At 32.4% G+C, this 26,543-nt stretch overlaps 1 protein-coding gene across 1 annotated transcript in view; it reads right to left on the reverse strand.

Annotated features, from left to right (window-relative positions):
• Nucleotides 1–18,578: 18,578 nt before the first annotated feature.
• The window catches only part of LOC124355711 (neurogenic locus notch homolog protein 2-like), a gene marked incomplete at its 5' end in the record, with an annotated part of 37,371 nt that continues 29,406 nt past the window's right edge, over nt 18,579–26,543 (reverse strand). The window contains 1 exon segment of the mRNA XM_046806870.1: nt 18,579–18,907. Coding sequence (XP_046662826.1) covers nt 18,816–18,907 — 92 coding nt within the window.

The following is a 26,543-nucleotide window of genomic DNA, read 5'->3' on the forward strand; positions in this document are numbered from 1 at the left end:
CAGGAGGCCCGTAGGGGAGGCAGAAGAAAGAGGGTAGCACAGCAATCAGAATCTGACTAAGTTTCTTTAGTCAAATGTAAATATGTATATATACATATGTATATAAACAAAAGGACCACAATAGGATTTTTGTTTACTATTCATAATTATTATAACAGACATTTAGCTTTTGTGAGGTTATATGTACATCCAAATGAAAATTGTTTGAGAAGTGTTTACTTCTAATGAGTACATTGTGCAAATTGTGGTGTGAGGAACATTTTTTTAGTTTTTTATATTTTGTGTGTGTAGTTTTTGTTCAAAAGGCTTTGGAAGTGATATTTTTATTGTTCACAATGAAATTTGAAACAATATTTGTATATTTTGAAATATTTATAACCATGTTTTAAAATGCATTTACAACCTCACCATCTAAAAAAACAAAAAGAAAAAAAATTTTACTGTTCATCAAGACTTTTTTAGAGAAAAGTGGTAATTGTTTTGAATTATCTTTATTTCCTAAAGCATGTTTTTCTGAAAAGAATGATTTATAGCACACTAGCTGACCCGGCGAACTTCGTACCGCCTTAAAGGGTCCACAGCATCCACATTGGTGCTTGAAATGTGCAGAATAAAAGACAAAGTAAAAAATAAATCAAAAAGGTCCTATGTGATTTTCTTTTTCCTTTACAACTAATCTGAAATTTAAATAGAAAAACAAAATAAAAAACACAATTCGTAAGTTATCTAAAATAATTTAAATCGCAATAAGCAGCAAAGCCACAGATACATTAATTTATTAATATTGATTCTCTTTCTTCAGTCGAGTACCTTGTGATATACAACATTTTTTGTCTTGTTATTAGGTGCAAGAATGAATAAAGCAGATGGTTTGCCGACACGTGAACATGCCACATATAGTTGTCCATGAGAAAAACATGGATTTTATAAATTTAGTCCACAAACGCTCAAAGATTGGCCTTGTGATTTATTGATCGTCATGGCAAATGCAAGACGAATCGGAAACTAAGTTCGTTTAAATTCAAAAGGCATATCGGTAGGAATCATCGGAATCCTTGGAATAAGAACTTCCTCACCTTTAAATTTTCCTTTAAGAATCGTCGCGTGAATCACATTTATCATCAATTTTTTTACAACCAAACGCGTTCCATTGCATAATTTTGGTTGATTTAGATTGCGAAGCATTATGACTACTGCACCAACCTTCAAAAGTAAATTATGGGGTGGTAAGCCGGGCACATCCAAAGAGTTTAAAAATTCAGTTGGATAGTTAGTGGCCTCATCTTCATTTGTTACGCAATCAATAGATTTGAATGTTTGCAGAGTACCATCAATTTGACTCTGAATTAAAAAGTTCAAGTCATCCACATCCTTGTTCTTAGCTACCAAGATTGCTCGCTCACTCAACCAATTGTTATTTTTGTGATTAGTATTGATATTTGGGAATACTTTGCTGATTAGTTCATCTTTTGTTGAGATAAAGGTGCAAAAATTGGATGGAAATGAAATCAATCCACTTTCTTGGTCTACAGGAACACAACCATTACCAATAGTCAACAACTGATTAGAAAAATTTTGAGCAGATGGATCGTTTAATAATTCAACTCTCATGTTTGCAGTCAACTGTAGTTTTTTTACATAACGCCACAAATTTGATGATTTTAGGCAAGCGTTTATTTCATCAGCAGCAGTCGATCTAGGAATAACTGGCAGTGTTTGGCGGAAATCACCAGACAGTAAAATTAATGCGCCTCCAAAACATCTTGTGTCATTGCGCAGATCTTTCAATGTTCTATCAAGTGCTTCCAATGCACGTTTATGGGCCATTGTGCATTCGTCCCAGATAATGATTTTTGACGCTACTAAAACTTTTGCCATTGCTGAGTTCTTTGATATGTTGTACGTTGGTTGCTCAATGGTTTGAAGATTCAAAGGCAGTTTCAGCGCTGAATGAGCCGTATGACATCCTTCCAATAATGTGGCTGCTATCCCAGAAGAAGCAACTGCTACTGCAATATCAGATCTTGCATGAACAGTAGCCAAAATCAATGACATTAGGAATGTCTTTCCAGTTCCACCGGGGGCATCTAAGAATAATAACCCACCATTTCCATCACTAATTGCCTTTATTAATGTACTATAAACTTCCTTTTGTTGGGGGTTCAACAGGGGTACATTTGTTTGAATTAATATTGTTCTAATTCACGTGAATCAAGTTCACGCTCTAACTCCCGATTAAATGCGTCATTCATTCCGCGATTTGGTGCTGGCATTCCCAATTTAACTAACATACTGCCACACATGAGGTAACAAATGTCCTCAATCAAGACTAAAGCTTGGTTATAAATCTCTTCGTTAGCTTCGAGATTGGGATTTCTCATACTAATACGAAGCCTATGTAAAATGTCTTCTACCATGTTATCCTTGTATTTGTTCCACAGGTCACGTGGATTTGATGGAAAACATGTGGAAATAATGATAGCAAATAATGTCCCAATGATTATCATTCTCTAGTAAATTTAGCTCTTGGCATGCAGCACGAAATGTGATTCATATGATGTTGGCCCTCGGACATTTACCAACAACAATAGCAAAAAGAAGCATTCATCATTCTTCGGATTAACTGTGTAAATACGACCCAGAGCATCTGTAGAACGTACACCTGGATGACCAGTAACCACATCGCCTTGCTTCCGACGTTGAAATTATTTTGATGAAGAGTTCCAAGTATAGTATCGTGGCATCTCAGAGTATAGCAAAGTTTGTGCGAACAGATCGCTCTGACAAATCTCAAAAAAACTGGTCAATGTTGTCGCTGGAGGTAAAGCAGCACGTTGGACCACATTTGATTCGGTGAAATACACTCGTTGACCATTCTCAAGATGAACTGACAAATGTAAAACAGTAGGATGGCGTTCATGAATAGGAAATGAATTGCCTCATTGCAGTTTACATATCGACCAACTTGATAACGCATGATTTCATCATAGGTGTTGGAGGCTTGGATTCCAAAAACTGCCATATCACTTCCTTTAGTAACATATTTGCAGACATATTTGATTGATTTTACTGAATTGCAATACTCAATGTTGCAATGTGTCTTAAACGTTTTGGAAAGTAGTGGTGAATATGGAACAATCCAACTGTTGTCGACCACAAAATCATTACCTTTCACTTTTATTGTGATAGTTCGACCATTATCGATTGACCGACGCCGATATAGAGGATAGCCATCATTGCCTGTAATAGTCTCTGCCGTTAATTTTCGTGGATACCGTTTTGAACAGGCACTGTTGACCATACACGGTGATTGAGGGTTGATAATGCCACATGGACCATGAATCATATTCTTGATTACAACATCATGTAGGTCTAGATCTGTTTCAGGATCAGGGATCTCAGCACATATGATATCATCAACTTGGTCTGGTTGAATTTTTTCTACCAACCAAATCAGAATGTGTGCATGGGGCAAGCCACGTTTTTGCCATTCAATTGAATACATCCAGCATCGAGTATTCCCGAAGACACGTTGCTTTACAATAAAGTTCATCAGAGTCAGGATCTTTTGTCTAAAGACACGTGCTGTGATGTCGTGCCGATCACTTGATGTTTGACCAGGAAGTAACATTTCTATCCATTTTGGATTACATATAAAGGTAATGAACAGATCTGGTCTACCGTAATGATGAACATAGGTCATCGCATCTTGCGCATATTCATGCATATGACGTGGACTACCTGTGTATGTCGCTGGCAGAATAGTCAATCGACCAATATTTGATGTATCTCCATCAGTGCTAATTGCATCGCGCAAATGGATATACTCTTCTGATCTCAGTTTGGCTTGATTCAACCGAATGAAATTAAGACGCTCTGTTTCGATTTTTACATACATATCAACGCAATACTGCTGAAACAGCCGACGAAAACGCAACAAATAGTTATCTGCATTTTGACGAATCATCAAACGGTATGCATAAAAATTCATTGCAGAAAGCTTCTTGTTCGTCTCTTCACCTGAAAAAAAGAGGGCAAATTAGTGAACATATCCATATTCTATATGCAATTTACAGTATCTTTGAGAACATTTAATTAAGTTAAGGTTAAAATATATTTATTACATTATTCATTATTGAATCATCAATTATTATTTGCTCAATATTTTCCAAAGAAATAGCCTCTAATCCCTTAGTTGACATCCAAGAATTTTTTTTTTTTCATTTTAACTAAAACTTCACAAAGCTACATTTATACAAAAAAATATTATTTACCATATAATGGATTTATCATCTTGATATTGAAATGATATCCATCATCTCCTTGCCAAAACATCAGTGGATATTGCAGTGCATCATACGATCAGTGTGTTTCATATATTTTTTGCAGATGCCCTGTATCGCGATGTGTAAGAGCAATATCGCGTGTTTCCATGTTTTCACCTACAACCAGGATGGCAACTTCATCTATCGTTGGAGCATTGAATCTGTGTTCATGTGTTCCAGCTGGTCGTTTGTCTGTTCTTATCACAACTTTGTAATCATCACTTGGCATGCGCTACAATGCAGTCTTAAAGAGCCTGATCAAAGCATGATGTTCATCAAGAAAACACTGAAGATATGAAAGAATTGTTCTTTTCGTTGTATATTTGTAGGAATTTATACTGTCCATCCACAACTGGTAGCAATGATCCAATTCGATGGTGAATTTGACCTTGAATCTGTAAAGATAGCAAAGTTTATGTAATTGAGACAACAATTTTATTAAGGCACCTAATAATAATAAAAACATAAAATCATTTTCAAGAATACATGAAATAAAGTAAATATTTATTTTATCATTAAATTACCTTGAATGTCGGATTAAATCCATGTTCTTGAATTATGTTTGCCCCAAATGATGTCATTTGAAAACAACTATTGTATTTTGAGTATTAGCAAGAAAATGTTGTGATTCTTGCGTTTCTCCAGAAAGCAATAATTGCAATGGATCAAGAGGGGGAGTCAGTATTGGCAATTTTACTTTACCATTAAGACAACACAATCCAAGCGACTCTCCAACAAACTTCAATGCACTACAATGCCCACAAACAACATCCATTGGACCAATAAGTACAGATACATGCGAACTATAATCATAAGTGCAATCATAACTAAATGATGCTCTATTTAAATCAACAGCTGATGTATTCCTTCTTGCGTGTCGAACTTGATCTAGTTGTTGATCAGTACGATTAGCTCGCCAATTTCACATAGCCAAGCGAGCTGTTTCACGGGCTTCCTCTCTTTGCTCTTGAGATTGAGAAGCACGAAGTCGGGCCATACCAACACGACGCTCTTGTCGTCCAATTTCACGTTCTTCTTCAGTAGAATTATTCACAACGTTACGAAGCCTTCTTGCATTACGGCTTTGTTGAGACTAATTTGATCTTCTGGGTCGCAGCATCTTTATAATAATCCTCTCAATGTTCACAAACACTCGCAAATCGTTTAATTTCGTGCGAAACAAAGTTATCCGAACCGAAAGCAATCAAGTTGTTTGTCTTTTTTTAAAACCAACAGATTATTGCAAAGGTAAAAAAAAATCACTTCATGATTGACTGATTATTAAGTAAAACTGAAAGGACAATCTATATGTCAGTAGCCATGATTTCATTTTGTTTGACTGAGTAACCCAGAAAAATGACACAGGCAGCTGTCAAAGTGTCAATCAAATTTACAGTTGTTTGTTTACATTTTGGAATTCAGGCAATTGTTTTTTCAAGTTACAGTTTTTTTACTCTATGCTTTCAAACTATAGGTGTAAAGAAATTTAAAAATAGTAATTAAATGATATAAACATATTTCTTTTCTCGCATTACATATGTTTACAAAGAACAGCTGATTAAATTTGAACAGGCTCTTTCACTTAATAACATATGTTTGCTGCAATGCATTTCTTATGGGTATTTTTGTAACTTTTAGAGACCAGTGGGGTGGAATCCTGAATCGGGAACGGGATAAAAAGTATCCTATGTCCTTCTCCCAGTTCTTAGCTACCTCCCTACCAATTTTCAGCCAAATCGGTTCAGCCGTTCTTGAGTTATAAATAGTGTAACTAACACGACTTTCTTTTATATATATATAGATTATCTTTGAATGTATATTTGTATGTGAAAAGTGGCTTTTAAGAAACCATGTATTTTGCTTCAAAACTGCACAGCACTTTAAAATGATTTAATTACCACTTGGAGAGTTAAATAAGCATATATACATTTTCAGAACTAATAATCTCTTTTAATATATTTAATCTCTAGCTATTTTTAAGGGTCAATGGCTGACCAGTTCCACCTGCTAAAGGCCATCTAAGTACATAGAAGTTTCAAAGGTTCTAAATTAAAATTCCAAACAACTTTATTCATATAATTTGTACAATTACATTTAAAATTATACAAATAAAGAACGGCATCAGTCATATTGTATTTAAAATATTTTTATATTTCCATAAATTCTTTAAATGAATATAAAACTTTATTGGTCAAAAATATGTTAAGGTTTTTTTAACAATATATTATTTTCTATACTGAGTAAGTCTAGGAATTTTATTTATAAACTTAATGCCTGCCGAACTTGGTTTCTTGTAATGAAATTCCAACGAGTGTTTATGTACTGCCAATTAGTTTCTATTTCAAGTAAAATAGTCATGACTTGACCTCATGAGGTAAATTTTAAACATTTGATCTGACTATCAATACTGTTTCAAGTATATACATTCCATAAACAGTTACAAAACTTTTCTAAATATCAATGTAGAAAAATAATCTTTCTCAGAATCCCAGTTCTTTAAATTTAGTATTATTCTAACTGCCTTTTTTTGAAGTTACAGAATGCTTTACAGATTTTTATTACTAGTGGCTCCATACAACGCAACACCAAAGGTTATATAAGAATATATGTGGGCATAGTAAATGGTTTTTTGAATTTCTATTGAGCAATATTTGGGCATAGATTTAAGAGCAAATAATCCGGAAGAGATCTTTTTTTGCAAAGCCAAAATGTGCTCATCCCAATTAGGTTCCCATCCAAAAGTAGTCGTAGAAATTTGGTTTTTGTTAACTGAGAAATGTTTACATTGTATATTGTTATATTTGGCATGGGTTTATTCCTATTTTATTTTGTGCAGAAAGAAATTAAATTAGTTTGTTAAAGCTTTAGTAATAAATATTTACTACAAAAATAATTATTGATATGCATGAGCTCCGTTTTAGCTACAATTTCTGATTCATTCAGGTTTTTACCAGTAACTATTAAATTAGAGTCATCTGCATATAAACACAGCTTGCTCTGATCACTTGTCAGAACATTTGGTAAACCCAAAAAATAAACCAGAAAAGAATAGATCCTAGTATGGAACCCTGTTGCACACCGTGAGTTATTTGTAAAAAAGATTTTGCATTTGTGATTAAATTTGTTGAAGTCAAACAGCAAGTCAACGTATTGTGATCTTTTTGAAATATAAGAAGCCAGCCAATTTAATGGAACATTTTTAATTCCAATATTCTTTAAATTTTCTATTAATACTTTATGTGATACACTACCACCAAATGCTTTAGTAAGATCCATAAAAATACTAATCGTATCATTCCCTTTATCAATGTTGTCTACTATGATCTCCATGAAATGTGTCCCAGCAGTTGTAACAGATTTGCCAGCTCTAAAGCCATGCTGTTCTCTGTCAAATATATTATTCGCCTCTAGAAAATAAACTAATTGTAAATACATAACACATTCAAAAATTGTAGAAAAGGTTGGTAAAATTGATAAAGGTTGGTAATTATCAGGGTCAGTTTCACTTCCTTTTTTGTAAACTGTTATAATTTTTCAGATTTTTAATTTTTCGGGAAAGATTCCAGGTACAAAAGAAGAATTTATCATATATGCCAAGGGCTTGATTAGTTGCATCTTAGCTTCCTTGAGAACTGGCACTGGAATTTCATCATAACCTGCTGTACACTTGTTAGAAAATGACATTATAATTTGGTTCAATTCTTCCTCGCTTCTGGTTTAGTGTAGAATTGTTTACTATTAAAACTGTCTTTAAAATTATTAGAATAACTAGCATTAACTGTAATGCTTGTTGACAAGTTTGGTATTACTTATTTATCAACAATGTTAATAAAATAGGTATTAAACATTTCACAAATATCGTCTGGTTCTGTGTATTCATGGCCTTCAGAAATGAATTTAATTTTCTTATTAATATTCTGATAATTTTTTGTATCATTATTTATTATTTTCCATGTAGATTTACAAATCTTTTCGGAATTTTTAATTTTATTTTCAATATATTCTTTTTTGTTGAATGAATGAAAAATGCCTTTATTAAAGAGGTGGAGTTAGGGCTTTTAAGTCCTCTCTACCACTCAACCTCATAATTTATACAGAAAATTTACAATATTTTAATACGATTATGGTAAATTATTAACTTATTTTTTAAACAGAAAAAACAAGAATGCTTAACCTATACAAATTAAATTATCTTGAAGTAAAAATCTATATATTTAAATGAATACTTAAAATACAAAAGAAAAACTTTATAAATTTTATGATAAATTAAGACCCAGAAGTAAGAAACACTCAATCACTCTTAACACACCGATTGACCACATGACCGCAACAAGCAGCACCACACGTCACCCCCACAGGCCCCCCAACAGCAAGCCCCTAACCTCCGCTCCAAAGCTCGCACGGTTCTCAATATATCTGATGTCATCGGGGAGAGAGTTCCAAAGGCGACAAGGCTGAACAGTAAAGGACTTATTAAAAGTTGTTGAACGATGAATTGGAATTGATAGTAATATGGCTCCCCTTCTTATAGGTTGTTCACTAATATCAGAGATGAAGTTGAAATAATCGGACAGATAAACAGGATATTTGGTTTTGATAGTTCAATGTAGAATAGAAAGAATGTGGAATTTACATAGTTGATGAAGTTTCATGAGTGACAACTGCTGATGAAAATATTGCGTAGAGTTGTTGAGTTTAATTTTTTACTATAACTTTTTTCATCTCTTTTAATAGCTTATTTTGTGTTGTATCTTTTGTTAATCTGATGGTTTGACATATCAAAGTAGTACATAAAAAACATTGTATTTAGTGTCTACTGTTGCATTGTACACTTCCAACTATGATTCATTGCTCAACCTATTTTTAAAGAGTTCAACATTTTTACTAGAAAACTTTCTGTGTACCTATCTGAGTTAAAGTTTTGCATGTTACCTTTTTTACTACATATTTCAACTTTTAAAAGTTGTGCATCATGATCAGAGAGCTCAGTTATTATACCTTTAATTATCAATGACTTCCCTAGTAAATGAGTAATAATATTATCAATTATTGCACTATCACAATTCTGAGTAACTCTAGTCTGAAAATTCACTAGGTATTACATATTGTGTTGCCTTAACATATAACATAATCTATTTTGACTTTTAGAACATTGCAATACATTTACGTTAACATCACCTACCAAAATAACATGGTCATAAGTTTCAGTTAAAATTGTTAAAACAGTATAAAGTTTATTTAAGAAGGGACCATCATAAAATAATCCTGGTGTTTTTTACAACCCAACCAGTACAAAAGAAAAATTGAAAACTCAGCAGGAAACAATCCAGCATTCAAACTCTTTATCTGCACATAGAATATTAATTCAAGGTATAACAACTCTCTTAATTTGGTAAGAATTACTGCCCAAAATCATAACTCCTCCACTACCACATGTTTGATAACAATAGTTATTTATAACAGAGTAGTTATTAATTTTAACAAATTTAATTTCATTAAGTTTTAGTTTATGTTTACTTAGTACTATTATGTCTGGTTTCAACTCTTCAAGATCTATTAACAAAGCTAATTTCCTACATAAAAAATGTTGAATATTTTGATGTAGAATTTTATTTTTTGAATTTGTTTCTTTTATGTAGTGTGGAGGAGCCATTCACAGTATTTTTTTATCTTTTTGGTATACCTCCTTGAATGGTGGAGATTGATCTAGGCTTGCTAAAAAAGGTGAGTCTTTGTGTTGATGGTCTGGAGTATGTGATGTTGTGGAGTGCATTGATTGTGCTAATGATGGTTGTGTAGACCTGTTAGGTTGCGAAGATGTATCAAGTGAAGATGTATTCGCTACTACTAAGCCAAATGCAGAAGGTATTTACAAAGTACAAAGGGGTGACAGGCACCATCATCGAATTCATTGTTGCTAATATAGAAATGAAGCTTCATGCAGTTTCAAGTCTTAGGTTGGTTTGTTTGAACTGTGTAGAAGACAGACAGAAATTAAATTTGTCTAGTCTCTCGAATGATAGGCTTCACTAATGCTCTGCCACAAGTAGGATAATGTTGTTTGATTATTTATTACACACTGAATTGATAGAGTTTTAAATGTCTTGTGATTATCTGATATATGATTATATAGTTTCACATGGTTTAGTCAACATTTATCGAGATATTAACATCAGAATATTGGTGCAAATTCAATAAATTGTGCTTTACATTTATTAATTGTAAAATTGTTTTTCATGCCCGAAATAACACATAAATCAAAATTTTATTTATTTTGGTAGTGAACAAGTCAAATTTAACATGGTAAAAATTATAATAATCAGCAAATAAATATAGTTTTAAAATTATGCGTAGATCTTGTAGAGTGAGTACATGGTCCTAACCAACCTGTGACAACAGCTTTAATTCTGTCCTGTGAAAATTCCATAACTTAAAATATTTATAAGAAACATTTACATTATATACCAAAAACACTTTGTGTTTTTTACATTTGCAAGAAATTAGCACTTACTTCAAACAATGATTTTTGGAAATGCTGCAAGTACATGTTCTTTCATTAACATTTTTATTCATTGTCAAATTTGAATTTTAAACACATTGTAATTAAACAGAACATTAATAAAAAAGACCAAGCTTTAGATTATATAATAGGCCAAGGTTGTTTAGTTCAAATATTTCCAGCTATTGGTTGATTGAAAGTAATTAATCAATTAGCTGTTTTATAGAGTACTAATAACAAATACAGCCTACTACATAGGTTTTGTGAGGTTAAATTATGATAGATTTAATTTACTATCTGTTCAATGTAAGTGTCTATTATACTCACATGGTGGCCATAGAATGCAATGGAAGGAAGAAGATAACCCTGAATAAACTCAGTGCCATCCTCTCAGTGAGATAGAGCTGGTGAATCACAGCATCACCAGTTCCTCAGATATGATGATATGACAGCATCCTTCTTAGCTCAAACATTGAATATTGATTTATACCAGTAGTTCCAAACCAGTTCTTCTGGCTAGTGGGTGTGCTATCAGTCTTGATACTGTGTTATAAGTGTTTTTGAATGTAAAGTGCTAATTAGTGACTCTTGGTTTTGTTTATACTATCAATAAATTCATAGTAAACAAGTTAAGAAATAAAATTTTGTTTTTTTTACAGTGAGATTCTATTATTTTTACACTTATTAGGGAGACAGAATTAACCTAAAATTAAATTTAAAAGTTATCTACTAAATACTGTTTTGATAATTTTCTTAAACATTATCAGTACTGGTAACTGTTGCAGAATAATAGGGCAGTGTTAAGTAGTGCATATAATGACCACATTATTTTAAAAGTGAACTATTTGTAAATAATCAGTGTAACCTAGGCCTACCAGCTTGGTCATGTTTGAACTTCTGTAATTTTCACTATATGTACTCAGCACCATAGAGGCAAATTATTACCATATTAAAGAAAGACAAAAAACAAACAAATTGTTTGTAATCAATGTGGCTTGCTATAATATTATTTATTGAGAACTACACTACTTCACAGGAAATGTCACATGCTTGAACTAACAGGTGGAAGAGAAGGATACTACTATCTGACTCCAGTTTCTTATCAGCTAGTGATAGCACAACTGATAGAGTAGTGGACGCCCAACCTGAAGTTCATCAGTTCAAATCCTAGTGAGGACTTTTATTTTTATACCGAATATCAGTAATCTAGCTAAACTTTTAGCAATTTACTACCATTTAAATAATTTTTTAAAAGTATTTTTTATTTTTGTACAAGAAAATTTTGAACATTACTGACACTTATTTATGAATTGATTTATTGAAAAGCTGTCCGCTTTTTAATAAATTATAAGTATTGCTATATATTCTAAGGGAATTTTATAATTAGTTTTTTTGTTTTTGTTTCACTTACCGACTGTTTTGAATATTCTGTTGTTTAGTTATACAGCAGGGTATTATTTGTGTTACAGATAATATAGTGATAATGATGAAGAAAGAACCCAAATACTCCTGTGGAAAATGTTTAAAAATGTCTCTAAGAACAGTAATGCAGTTCTATGTAAGGTTTGTTTACAGTGGTTTCATTGTAAATGTATTGATGAATCAAATAACATTTATGAAAAAGTAAAAAAAACAACAAATTAAATGGGCATGTTCAGATTGTATTACATCCGAAATTGACAAGAAAGATGAAGATCATAATCTGGTTAATGAGGAATTAATGGAACAATTGAGAAATCAAGACTCAATAATAAAGACAATGTCTGAAGATTTGCTCCTGACTAATGATGAGATTAAAAAATTAAGAAACCATAATAGCCAACTTGAAATACTTGTATTGGAAAAAGAAGAAAAGATCATATTACTTGAAGGGAAATTAAAACAATTAACTGAATTAGTTAAAGACTTCAAAGAAGCCAATGGCCTAGACCAACAACAAGAGAATGAACGATTGATTGACACTTTAATCTCAACACCAAAAATTGATAATGGGGAATTAGTAAAAATGAATGAGTTAGGCATGACCAGCCCTACTGCAAAACATTATTCTAGTACAGTTAAGCAGAAACAAAACAAAAGTAATAATTTAAAACTAAATCAGTCCAAGCGTAGGCTTAGAAGGTCAAACTATAGTTTTAATTCCACTAACCGTTTTGAGGTATTGGAAGTCGAAGAGGAAAATATGGTCGAAAAAGAGAGTATACAGATTGGTATGGGGCCTGAGTCTTCCGGACGAAATACTGAAAAGAAAATATGGATTTGTGCTGACAGCCATGGCAAGATTTGTCGTGGTATGTAAACTCGCAACAGGATAAACATAAGGCTGTTGGCTTTGTCAGACCCGGTGCTGGTTCAAAACAAGTGATAGAAGTGTGTAACAATCTAGAAGAACTTCACAAGCAAGACACTCTGGTTCTCTTATGTGGGACGAACGATGTGGCAAAGAATGAGTCACAGGTACTCATCAATGGAGTTTCTGATATTCTCAGGAGAGTTAATGGAACCTGCAAGATAGTTTTGGTAGACTTGCCAACAAGGTATGATCTGGTGGAATGGTCATGTGTAAACATGGAAGTTAATAAAACTAACTCAATTCTTAAGGAACTATGTAGCAAAAATCCAAATTTAGCTTTAGTAGAGGCTAGTAAGGCTGAAAGGACTCTTCATACAAGGCATGGGATGCATTTTAATCTTAGAGGGAAAAATGGTTGTCTAATCAAATAATTAAGGCAGTAGAAGATTTTGAACTTAAGTTTATTCCGATGGACAATTCTAGTCCTGCTCTTAAGTCACAAAAAGACGTTGGATGTATGTCTCTGGGAAACTCTTCTTGTCCTCTAAGATCCCCTCTTCGGTAGAACCTAAGACTACATTAAGAACTGAGCCCAATGTTATAAGAGAAATCTACAGCTTAACACAGGCCCTGGGTCAGGAGGCTTGGGAACAACTAGTTCTGAGTCTAGTTTTTTGAACAGTTTTCCTTTGTCCTTTTTATTTTTAAACATTCAGGGCGGATTGCTTGCCAAGCTAAACGCTCTTGAGTCTGTGATTGTGAATAATAACTGTGATATTATTTGTTTATCCGAGCATTGGCTGAGCAGTTCTGAAATTAATGCCTGTAGCATAAAACACTTTAATTTAGTTTCAATATATCAGAGAAAAGTTAATAATTATGGTGGTACACTTATTTATGCTTCTAATAGGCTAAAATGTTGTAATATTGATATTGTGTCTTTTTGTGTTGACAATCATTTTGAGGCATGTGCTTTATTGCTTGACGAACTCAAGATTATTGTTATAAGTTTGTATCATACTCCTGCAAGTGATGAGTGTTTATTTTTGGAGAAACTTGAAAGTCTCTTGACATTTTTGACTGATAAGTGGGCTAATTATAGACTGGTGTGTGGTGGTGACATTAATGCTCAGTTTGATGTAACCAAAGATGTAAGGTCTGTCAAAGAATTTCTAAATCTTTTGAGACAATTCAATATGTATTGTCATAACTCTGAACCTACTCGTTCTAATGCGTGTTTGGATAATGTTTTTTCAAATATCCCACTTCAAAACTATTTTTCTTTTGTGGAACATTTCTCATATTCAGACCACAACACGCTATGGTTCAGGGTCTATGTCACCAGTAATTCCTCAACTGTCCACCCAGCACCTGTAAGGAGTCAACCAGTGAAGAAGCGAGTTTACTCACGGGACAAAACCTTTCAACTAAGGAATGAACTCTCAAGGATCAACTGGAATCATACATTATGTTTTAGTGTTTTGTGTTTTAATGATGCTGATGCCTTTTTTAATAGGTTCTTTAGGGTATTTATGTATATCTTTGATAATATTTTTCCTCTTAAGGAATTAAGTTGTATGCCCAATAATAAAACTAAAAACAGGGGTAACTGGTTTAATGACGATTTAAAATATCTTAGATCTTTGTTAATGGTTGCTTATGACAAGTACAAAGTTTCTATGTCTATATGTGATAAAAATTGTTATGCCAGACTTAAACGGTCTTATCGAGCAGCCATTGATGAAGCAAAAATAAATTACAATGCTAATCTTATAGAAAACTCAAATAACAAGTGTAAAGCAGCCTGGTCCATTGTTAATGATATTAACAATACAGTTAAATATAAGTCGAACTGGGACTTAAACCCTGATAGTTTTAACAATTATTTTATTGATTCTATAACTGAAATAAGGTCTAATATAAAAAAGCCTAGCTCAGTATTGGCTACTGAAATATGCCCAATGTTTGCAAACCCAGATAGTTTTAAGTGGAATCAAGTGTCAGTTTCTGAAATAAGGTATGTTATAAGTCAAATGAAAAAAACAGATAGTAAGGATTTCTATGGCCTATCTAGCAATATGTTGAAGGAAATAGTGGATCATGTTGCAGAACCACTTACCATTAGTATTAATTTATGCCTGGAGCAGGGTGTATTTCCTGATAGTCTGAAAATTTCCAAAGTAATACCGGTATTTAAAAAAGGGCCTACAACAAGTCCAGCAAGTTTCCGTCCCATCTCGCTTATTCCAGTCTTTGGTAAAGTAATTGAGCACATTGTCTATAAGCAGGTAAGCCTGTACTTGGAATCGCATGGATTTTTGTCTGATCAACAGTTTGGCTTTAGGCAAGGTAGATCAACAATATCTGCCATTGATACTGTAGTAAGGGAGATTCTCAATGCTTTTGAGTCCAAAGAGTATGCCTGGGCCACTTTTATTGACCTAAGCCGTGCTTTTGACTGTGTTGATCATAGCTTGTTGCTTGAAAAGATGGAACAGTATGGCATCAGTAGATTTGCAAAATAATTTTTTAGATCTTATCTGTCTAGGAGGAGTCAAGCTGTTTATCTTGATGGCCGGTGGTCTTCAGCTAGGGAGCTTAGATGTGGTGTTCCACAGGGGTCTATATTGGGCCCTCTTTTGTTCTTAATAGCAATAAATGATTTACCTATTAATATTCAACAGTCTAAAACTTGTATGTATGCTGATGACACCAATTTTCTTTCTATTGATAAAAACTTCATTGATTTACAATTACAAGTCAATAATACCTTAGAACTAGCTTCAAATTGGTTTTCAGCTAATAACTTACTTTTAAATAATGACAAAACTAAATCAGTTCTGTTTAGTCTTAGGCCTGTTAAAGATGATATTGAGTTTGATAATTGTGTCAAGTTTTTAGGTGTGTACATTGATTGTAAGCTGTCATGGGCAAAACACATTGAACAAATATCAACTAGGCTATCTTGTGTGATTTATCTATTAAGACGTCTTATGAGTTGTGTTCCTAAACATTATATTGTTACTGTTTACTATGGTCTATTTCAGTCCATAATAAGCTATGGTTTGATTTTCTGGGGCAATTCCTGCAACCTTAAAGATATCCTTTTGATACAGAAGAAGGCTGTTTGAATAATTACCAAGTCTCACTACCTGACTAATTGTAAACCACTTTTTATTAATTTAGGTATTTTAACTGTTTTTAATCTCTATATATTTTATTTGTTGTTATATATTCATAAAGATATTTTATCATATAATGTAAGGAATGAAATCCATGAAAGATTTACAAGGCATGGTAATCGTCTTGATGTACCCTTCACAAGATTGGAAAAAATTAGATCTAGCCATACTATAATGTGTATTAGACTATATAATAAGTTACCACACTCAACCAAAGATTTATCTTTTAGTCTCTTTAAATGTAAGTTACATAGATGGCTGGCTGCTCATCCCTTCTATAGGATCGATGAATTTTTAAACATGCCAAATTCTGAAATTAATGTTTTGTAAGTTTGTTATATATGTAAGATTTATTTATTTTATTTATTGACTATTTATTTTAGTTTATTATTTAGTTTAAGATTTTATTTGATATTTATCAATGTTATTTTAATTCAAGAATTAGGTATAGCAAAAATGATGTTTTATATTATCAATTTTCACTAGTTAGTCCTACCTAAGTAGTATAAACATTAACTATGACAAGTTATGATTTGTAACATAAAATGATGACCATGTCGATTGCTATACGCCTAAAGACAATAAAGATTTTGATTTGATTTGAGTTAAGTGCTATTGAAGGCACATACTGATCTTATTACAATAAACGTTACATTATATTTAGATGATTACATGTTCAATTCACTTTTTAAACTAGCTATCGACAACAAATTTATAAATGAATAATTATCTCCTTTCAAAATGAAATTTTAAATTTTTTTATGTAGAAATATTAAAATTAATTATAAATATATTTTCAACATTTCTAAAGGGACAGATAAAATTTGATTTCTGTTTTAATATGTAAACTAGTTTATAGGGTTCCTAATCATTTCAAAAATTCAGTACTTATAATTTTATTAAACGTTAAAATAAAAATATTTTCTATATTAGTAAATTATTACTTTTATCCTTTTGTACAATAACTACCACACACTTAATTGCTGTTGATAACCTGATACTTTTTAGAAATTTGAATACAGTAATGATACTTTTATCACATATCTTGTAAAGGTTTAAGCATATGTGGTAACAGTGAACATCACCTTATAAATTCCTTAGGTGTTACCAACTTCTAGAATTTAAGTAAAAATTATTGTGGTTTCAGGTAACTACAGCTAGAGTCTCTATATAATATTTATAAGTATATGGTCTCTGGCTGTCTCATCCAGAGAACTGCAAATGTCCTGCCTGCATATACACATTAAAATTTATAATTACAACTTAACTTGCTCAAGTTCAAATGCACTCTGGCTGCTTCATTAAGAATTCACTCCCTTATTTTTTACTGATAATTATTGAGCAAAATAATAACAAGTATTCAACAAAGGATACATGATGCATTGGTTTACTGTTGTCCTAATAGAGTAGTTAAGTTATGATTTGGTTACTATTGTTTTTTGTGCATCCTGGCCCCTTCATGAGACGTATTTGGTTACATACTGTAAATGGTTTATATTAAGCAAAATAATGATGAGAAACCAACAAAAGGAGAAATGATGCATTGACTCAGTAGAGTAGTTAAGTTATTATGATATTTGGTTATGGTTTAATCAAATGAAATAATATAAAAAGGCCCTTGAGGCTTAAGTTCATGGCAGCATGTAGGCTGCATCATAGAAGAAGAATATATAATAAGAATCATGCTATTCTGGAAACTGTAGTACGTTTAAAAAGTATTTTAAACATACTACAGTTTGTACTGTAGTACTGTAGTAACAGTTTAAATTAAATGATTGAACACAGATCAAAATTTAATTTTCACTTTGTGCATTTTTCAGAATATGGTCTGTAATGGTCTTCATACATAAATTGTTTTCTATGCTTAATGGCTCTTGCATGATAAGTGTTTTGGTTACACACTGCTTTAATTGTTGTTTTGCTTTATGTGTAGTCCCTGTCAAGGCACCATTTTTTTACTGAAAAATGCAGTAAATGTACTGTAAAAACCTTAATATTTAACTTAATATATAAACCTGATCTTCTATATTTTTCTAAATTGGTGGTTGGATTTAATGTTTGCTGGTAGAATAACAATGATTTGTACCCAGGTACCTACCTTATTTTTGACCCCACTCATTCTACACAGCTGTATAAATGGTTGTGTGTGTGTGTGTGTGTGTGTGTGTGTGTGTGTGTGTGTGTGTGTGTGTGTGTGTGTGTGTGTGTGTTTTATTAAACTTGAATTTTTAGCAACAATAATTACATAAAGTAAAAATAATGCACTATTATTTTGTTTAAACATTTTTATTGACTCACAAAAATAATCACATACAACTATCATATATTTTAAGTTAAATTCCTTGTAATAATAATACAAAATACAATAAAAAAGATATATTTCTCGCTATGGAGACTATTTATCAGATTTTAGCATTAAAATAAATTTGGTCTTCTGATCTTTTTGTAGACTAAACACAGAGGACCGATTTCACTTGCAGAATCATCCAGGGATTTGAAAGAGATCAATGATTCTCTCAATTGCTGGAAGACAACCCCTGGTGACTCTCTCCACCCTTGGTTTTGGGTTCAATAGATGATAATGAGACAGTGTCTGGAGTAGCAATATCTGTAAGTTAGACAACTACTATCAAGATTCTTGTTCTGTAAAGAATAGTAAATGTAATACAGCATATGATAGTAGTGAGTAATAATTTAATTTTTCAATACAATAAACAACATTTAGAATATAAAGTTAATGTCAAATTCTAAATTCTAATTAATTTTATCTGCTCTATTTTACTGGGCTCTTCTGCAATTGATGTGCTAAAAAAGGTGATGTTAATGAAGGTTGTGTTGACAAGTGACTAAATGTGTTTTTATTGATTGCTCTTTTAGTTGTTGTTCTGTATATTAGAGATTCTCTGGGGATTTTGGGGATCATCTTCTGAATTCGATACAGTTTTTAAGACCCAGAAAAATTATAAAGTTAATGACTTTTTCATAATTTAGAACTTCTTGCTAACCTATGTTTAAAGAATTAAAACTCTTATCACTTTCAAATTTATACATTCTGATAACCCTACTAACAGTACAGTCAAATTTTGAAAGCTTTTCATATGATAGCTTTGATCATAATTACAATACAAGATTTAAAGCCAATTTTCAATATCCCATACATCAACTCGCCTTGTAGAAACAACTCCAACGTACACAGCAAAAGAACTATACAATAAGTTACCTCAGAAATATAAACATTTAATCAATTCAAAAACACTTTAACATTATCTAACTTAACACTATTTACAAGCAATTCATGATTCTTGACTCAAATCACAGTCATTGCTTCCTCAGAGAAATATTGCATGGTCTTCAGTTTAAAAGTAGACGTCATTTCCACCAAGTTTTGAGCAATATAGTTGAAATTTGCTGCTGGATTTGTGACAACTTCCACAGTGAAACTCTCCCCCAGTTATTCTTCCGGAAGTGGTGACATATGTTTCCCATGACTACTGCCACAAACAGCAATCTGGGGCAGTTTTGTTTTTGTTGACCTCGAGTTTGTTGGCTGGTTGCATTTTTTCCAGTATTCCTGTCATTGTTGCTTGTGATCCTTTAGACTCAGAAGTACTCTTTACTTCTCCACTTCCATGCTTAATACTTGAAATTTGTTTTTACACGTTATAGGCTGTTCTGGCTTTAGTAATGACAAACTTCGGACATCTTTATTTTTACTTAGTACTTTTACAATAGTGGAGTAAAGCTCAATTGCAGTTGTTTTGATTCAATATTATTTGTTTCACCTCCTTTACCATTTTGACAAATTTCAGCTTTAATAATGTTCCATGCTGCTTTAGACTTATTAGACTTTTCAATCTAGTTACTATTTGCTTCTATTTTTGCCTGCTTTATTTTAAATCGATATGATCTTTTTGCCACCATTTAGTCATTCTTAAACCTATTTTCCTCTAAATCATTACTGCATTTCTGAAATCTATTATACAAAGATCTCTGTTGATTTTTTAAGTTCAGGAGTAAACCACCTAACTTGCTGTTCTCTTTTTAAAGATATACACTTATTTCTCTAACATTACAACAATAATTATAAGTATCTGATACTATTTTTATGAAATAATTAAACGCTTCCTCTAAATTACTAAAATAATTTAGCTTTAACCAATCCAATAATTCAAGATGAGCTTTAAATACAGCTACAAGCAGGACTACCAACAAAACAGAACCTTCATGCGATAGAGCCACGAGACCCATGGTGTTGTCTGCACCACCAGCGGCGTAGTGAAGTGGGAATGCGTGGGAATGATGATTCCACTCTGATTTTGGCCGTTTTGGGCAGATAAAGAATTAGCCAATGTTTTGCTGAATATTAATTTGGCATAAAATTATTTATTGAACAACTATAAGTTCAAATAATTCACTATCTTTAGTAACACCCGATACAGAAGATGTAACGAAATAGCCTTACAGGACAAGGTCTCAGGACAAGTGGAAGCGTAAAAAATAAGCGTTCCATAGATTGCAAAAATGGTTTATTAGGTTATGCGTTATGTAAGCAAGTTTCTCATCTTGGTGCATTAAAAAGGGACTGTACTTCAATTTCTAAGGAATGGCATGCCTTTACAGTAACATGTAGTGGGTCTAATAATTCTGCCCAACTAACTTTCCAAAAATGATTTTTCTTCACAAACAATCAGCAGGCCCTTTGACAGCTGAGACCATATCTGCTAAGACAGAGAAGGAAACTATTGAAAATGTCTAAGATAAAATGAACGTATCCAACCACAAATCTTACCATTAAAATATTTAGATCAGCTTACTATTTGTCAAAAAATGATAGAGCTTTTTCTGTTCATTCCAAACTGTTGGAATTTCAGAAAATGAATGAATGTGAACATTAGTGTAGGTTAACACAGTAGATTTAGTACTACTGAAATTATTGATCAAATTTCTGATGAGATGAAGAAATGAATTTTCAAAAGATTCGAATTATTTTCGGTAAAATTTAAATTTTGATTGATGAATCTAGAAGCTTAAGGGATAAATCTACTTTAATTGTTTATTTAAAATGCGGAATCAGCAAAGGCCTTCTACCACGTGTGCTATTCTTGGACCTGATTGAATTGTCTAATTAAACTTCTAATTCTATTTTTGACGCTCTGTTAGGTTGTTTGAAAATATATGGGTTTGATTACAAGTACTTGAAAGTTCATTTTAAATGCACTTTTAGTTGCATGTGCTTGTGATGGTGTTAGTGTCATGTTAGGAAAGAAATCTGGTGTTTATACACTCTTTATAGCAAATCACCTAAAAACCAAAGAGAACTAGCACAATGTGCTAGTGAACTTGATTTGCAGATAAACAAAATTGTTTGTATTTTGAGCAAAATGTTAGTATCCAGTTCCTTCAAAACAGAAATGACTGTTTGGTGTGGTTATCAAGCATTGTACTCCCATTTAAAGAATACCCAAGAAGATAAGAACAGAACCACTACTGAACGAGTGATGTATAGAGGATTAATAAAACACCTGATATCAACTCAATTTCTTTTACATCAAGTATTATTAACAACCTTGATAGAAGGCTTTTCACCACTAGAAGCACCAATGAACCATCTACAGGAGCCAACAAATATGAAAAAGAATATAATTCACTTCTTTCGGATAGTTGAAAGCAAGAACTGCTCTTTTGAAAAATTTGTTTGATTCAGTGAAAAAAAAAAAAAATAAAATAGAAAAGCTCTGTGCAAGACTCAAACTAAATTCAAACAAGATATTAAACAGCTTCAGAGATTATTTACAAAACAGCACGACCATTTCTAAAGTCCCTAATCAATTGCTGCAAAGAGTTCATCAGAGTGTGAGCAGGGTTTTAATCACATAAACGTAATCATGTCACCATTTAGATCGAGACTCACCATCAGACATGCATAAGCGCTGATGTTTATTAAGCTGAATGGATCAAACATCTGGACATGGCTAAAACAACACCGCTTAGCCAATGACACTAGAACTCGATGAGCTCAACCTGACAGAAAAGAAGTGGAAGAGGACATATTTGCTAACTATTTGTAAAGTGTTAGGTTTTTCTCCTTGTGATTTTTGGAATATATGTTTAATTTAAAGAAATAGATAATGATATTAAAGTTAGTTAAGCCTTCATAACAATTTTTAAAATGTGCAATAATGTAACATAAATAATTTAAATTCATCAAAAATAAATAATTTAAATTCATCAAAATTAAATTACTATTTCTTTATTTTATTTTCACTTAATTTTCAATATAAGTTACTGTAAACTTCCTGAAGGGTTAGTGTTATTATGTGAGCTTAAATACATTCAATTTTATGCTCATAGATATTGTAGCCATTCTAGGAGATCATATAAATTCAAATTACTTTATAATCTGTCAAATGTACCAAGTGTTCCCACACTGGAAAATTTGCCACTATAACGCTGTGTACCACGCAGCATATTACCTATCCTCGACAGTAAGATGCCCTGGGAGTGTACAACTAAATTAGTGTACTGTATTTACAATAATACATATTAGATTGCACATTTATGAGGTAAATAAATATTTAGTGAATTAAATATTTGCTAAGTGTTTCATTTACATGAACCCAAAACATTAATCAAATCAAATCAAAAATATCTTTATTATGTTATCGTCAAGATAAGTATAGTGTCATACAATATTACTGAGGAGCAAGTACAATTCTGAGTAATTTTTCAAAAGTCTGGTTGAGTTTGCCAGCTCATGAATTCTTCAATGCTGTAGAAGGGTCGATTGAGAAGCCAGGTCTTCAAGTGACGAGCGAATTGTTGTTGATCCACTTTTTTCAGCATCTCTGGCAAACAGTTCCACATTTTGGCGCCGATGTAACTTGGCTTATGTTATGTTCAGTGCTGCGGAGTCGGTGCACAGGAAGGCAGTAGTCAGTGGCCCGTCTGGTGTTGTAGTGATGGAATTGCTCACCCCTTTCTGCTATGCCTGGAGTCTTGATGTGGACATACGTTACTGTTTCCAGGATGTACAGGCCTATGACTGTTAAGATTTTGAGGTGCTTGAAAGCATCCCTGCAAGACTCTCGTGGTTGGAGATTACCCAGTATTCGTATGGCTTTTTTTTGTTTCAAAAGTATGCGTTGCAGGTTGCCAGAAGTTGTCCCTCCCCAAGCTGCTATCCCATAGCGGATATAGGATTCAAACAGGGAGAAGTATGCAATCCTCGTGGTCATGGTGTTTCCTATATTTTTTATTCGTCGTATTACATACAGTCTGGTGCTTAGCTTTTTGCAGAGGTTGTTGATGTGTGGTGTCCAAGAAAGGTCTAGACATTATGCAATGTCTAAGTCGAAACTGCAATTGATTTTTGAATATCATATGTCAGCTATGGATTATTTTGCCATGTTTGGCCCTTGATTTATGAAGGTACCTCAAGGCTCTGTTTTGGAATCCTTTTTATTTTTAGTATTATTAATGATTTTATTATAAATGTAGGTAAATAAAGGAAAAGTAAGACTGAACATATACTATTTCTACTAAAACATATTAAAGACATTTTGTATGAATCTTATTTTTATCCTGTCAAGCTGTTGGGTACATACATAATTATCTTGAGACCAAACTGAGCTGGAATGCACGTGTTACAATCTAATTTTGGTATGATTCATTCACAACTCAACTATGGTGTAAGATTTCGGAGCAGTTCAAGTGCAGCCAATAAAGCTTTTATGTGGAAAAAAAGGCAATCAAATCAAAATCATGTATTTCTCATTGACATTAACATGTATCGAGAATTGTCAGTATGTATAAAATAACTCAATACTAAAAATATTCTTATTAAAGTTATTGCTATATCTGGTAAAACTACAATTAAAAATATATTGAAAAACAGTACTAATGATATTTTTACTTGTAAGGTTGGGTGGGGCACAAAAATTCAGAGAGTGAATAAAAACAGTTTTTTACAAGAAAGTCTTTTAGTTTGTTTTTGAAAGATGCAAGTGAAATGCTGGCTTTTAAATAATCTGGCAATCTATTATAAATTGTAGGTCCTAAATATTCTATTGATTTGTGTAACATATTATTACTATGGTGGGGTACTGTTAAACTATTTTTATTTCTGGTGGGATATATATGATTGTGGGTAGGAAAATCGGTAATGTGTTTAAAAGTGTGAATTGAAACGGAATAAATAAAAATGGAGGGGAGGGTTAGTATACGTTCTTGGTGAAGCACTTGCCTACAGCTCTCCAGGCCCCTCAACCCAAACACTAAACGAAAAGCCCTCTTTTGCAATTTGAATACTCTTTGTAACAGAGAAGATGAAGCAGTTCCCCATGACATTATGCCATATGACATCACAGAGGAAAAGTAACCATCATATACCATTTTCGGTGCACTACTTTTCAGAAAATTTGAAAGACATCTTAAGGAAAACAATACAGAGTTGAGCTTAGAGCAATAAGTGCTATACTGGTTTTGTCAGCTTCTGATTCTTGTAGAGCGACGTTTCCTGATATCAACATCATGACATTGAGTTCCATGTATATATACAGTCATTTGCTACTTGTTAAAGAACATTTTGGTACGTTTCTTAACCACTGTTTTTATCATATTTATGAGACCAGACAAGGCCTTAATTTAGTGATCCCAAATTTTAGATTAGACAAGACACATAGAATATATAATTTCAACAATACACATTTTTTAATAAGTTGCCATTAGCAGTAAAGCAATTTACCTTGTAATGTAACAGGTCAAATTACAACATTTGAATATTCGCGGGGAATTGGCGGACTGTGACGTCAATGAATCGGCAGACTGTGACGTCAGTGAATCACATGTTGTCGGAATTGAGATTTATTTAATAACGAAGAAATTTATTGAACTTTATTCGGGAAAAGATTTGATTAATTAAAATGAAGTAAACATAACCAAAATTCGTGTTTTACAAAAAAATTAAATAGAATTACGCAGAAAAGCCAATTGTGGTATGAATGACTTGTATATTGATGACGTCATAAAGCACATGTTGCTAAAAATTTAAATAAAAAGCTTTGAAAAAATAATAAAAAGAAAATAGAAATACTTAAATTGATTAATTATAGTAAAAGTAATAAATTTCGACAATTATAAAAAAAGAATTAAATTAAATTTATTCGTGAAGACGCTGATTTGAACGAGAGAGGGGATGAGTATTGTTTTGAGTCGGTATCCGTCGTTTTATACGGAGATTGGTTCTTCTTTCACCAGACTCGAAGCAAGGAGGTTGTGTTAGTTCTCCTGGGATAGTAATGATCTGTTGTATAGTGTATTGAAATTTAATCAAGGATGGGATATTGTTTAGACTTTTAAAATTATCAAAGCACTGCAAGGTGAGTGAAATTATAATATGTGTTGAGAGTGTGACATTTAATAAATTAATCTCGTGGTCACTTGGTTTGACTTTTTTTGAATATCCCTTTTATAAAAAGTGTGGAGTGATATTAAATTTTGTAATCATTACTTAACATATTTTGGAACCCTGACATACACACAGACTTGTCTCTGGTGATAACACCAGAGATGTTCAAATTAAATAAGTTTTGAGTAATACCGAGGGAATATAGCTAGCATTGGGCAAGATGGCGACCGATACCATGATGAGCAACATGGCACAACAACGTGCCACTGGTGACAAGGGGCGTACAACTACATGGTGAGTCAATAACTCTAAAGAACTGACTTTCAGCAAATTATCGCAACCAACGTGGGGGTGACACACAGCAAATTGGCGTTATAATCTGCCACTCTCATCAAATTGACATCACTTCAAATCTGAAATACATCAGTAATAAATACAAAGTGAGATATGTACTTGGTTAAAGAGAAATTGTTTTAATACCACTAAAGATTATTTTAACTGTGATTTTAATGATTTAACAAATGAATGTTGTTCTAATTTTGATTTACAATTTATTGTTGTAATATTACGACTTAGCTGTACTAACTTGACAAAGCTTATTGTAATTTGTTTTACATAATACCTAATTAAGAATCTGAATTTGAATCTGAAAGTTTGAAAGTTCCATTCAAAGGTATATGAAAAGAATTGCAACAATTAGCCTTGATATTCAGTGTTGTTACAACCGGAGCTGTGACAATACTAATCAATCTTATGATTTCACAATTAATACTTTTGGAAACAAAAGTAATCAACTTTTAAAATATCCTAAATTTTTCAAAAATTAAAACAGCCTGAA

Source organism: Homalodisca vitripennis, chromosome 2 (assembly GCF_021130785.1).
Source record: "Homalodisca vitripennis isolate AUS2020 chromosome 2, UT_GWSS_2.1, whole genome shotgun sequence".
NCBI classification, from domain to species: domain Eukaryota; kingdom Metazoa; phylum Arthropoda; class Insecta; order Hemiptera; family Cicadellidae; genus Homalodisca; species Homalodisca vitripennis.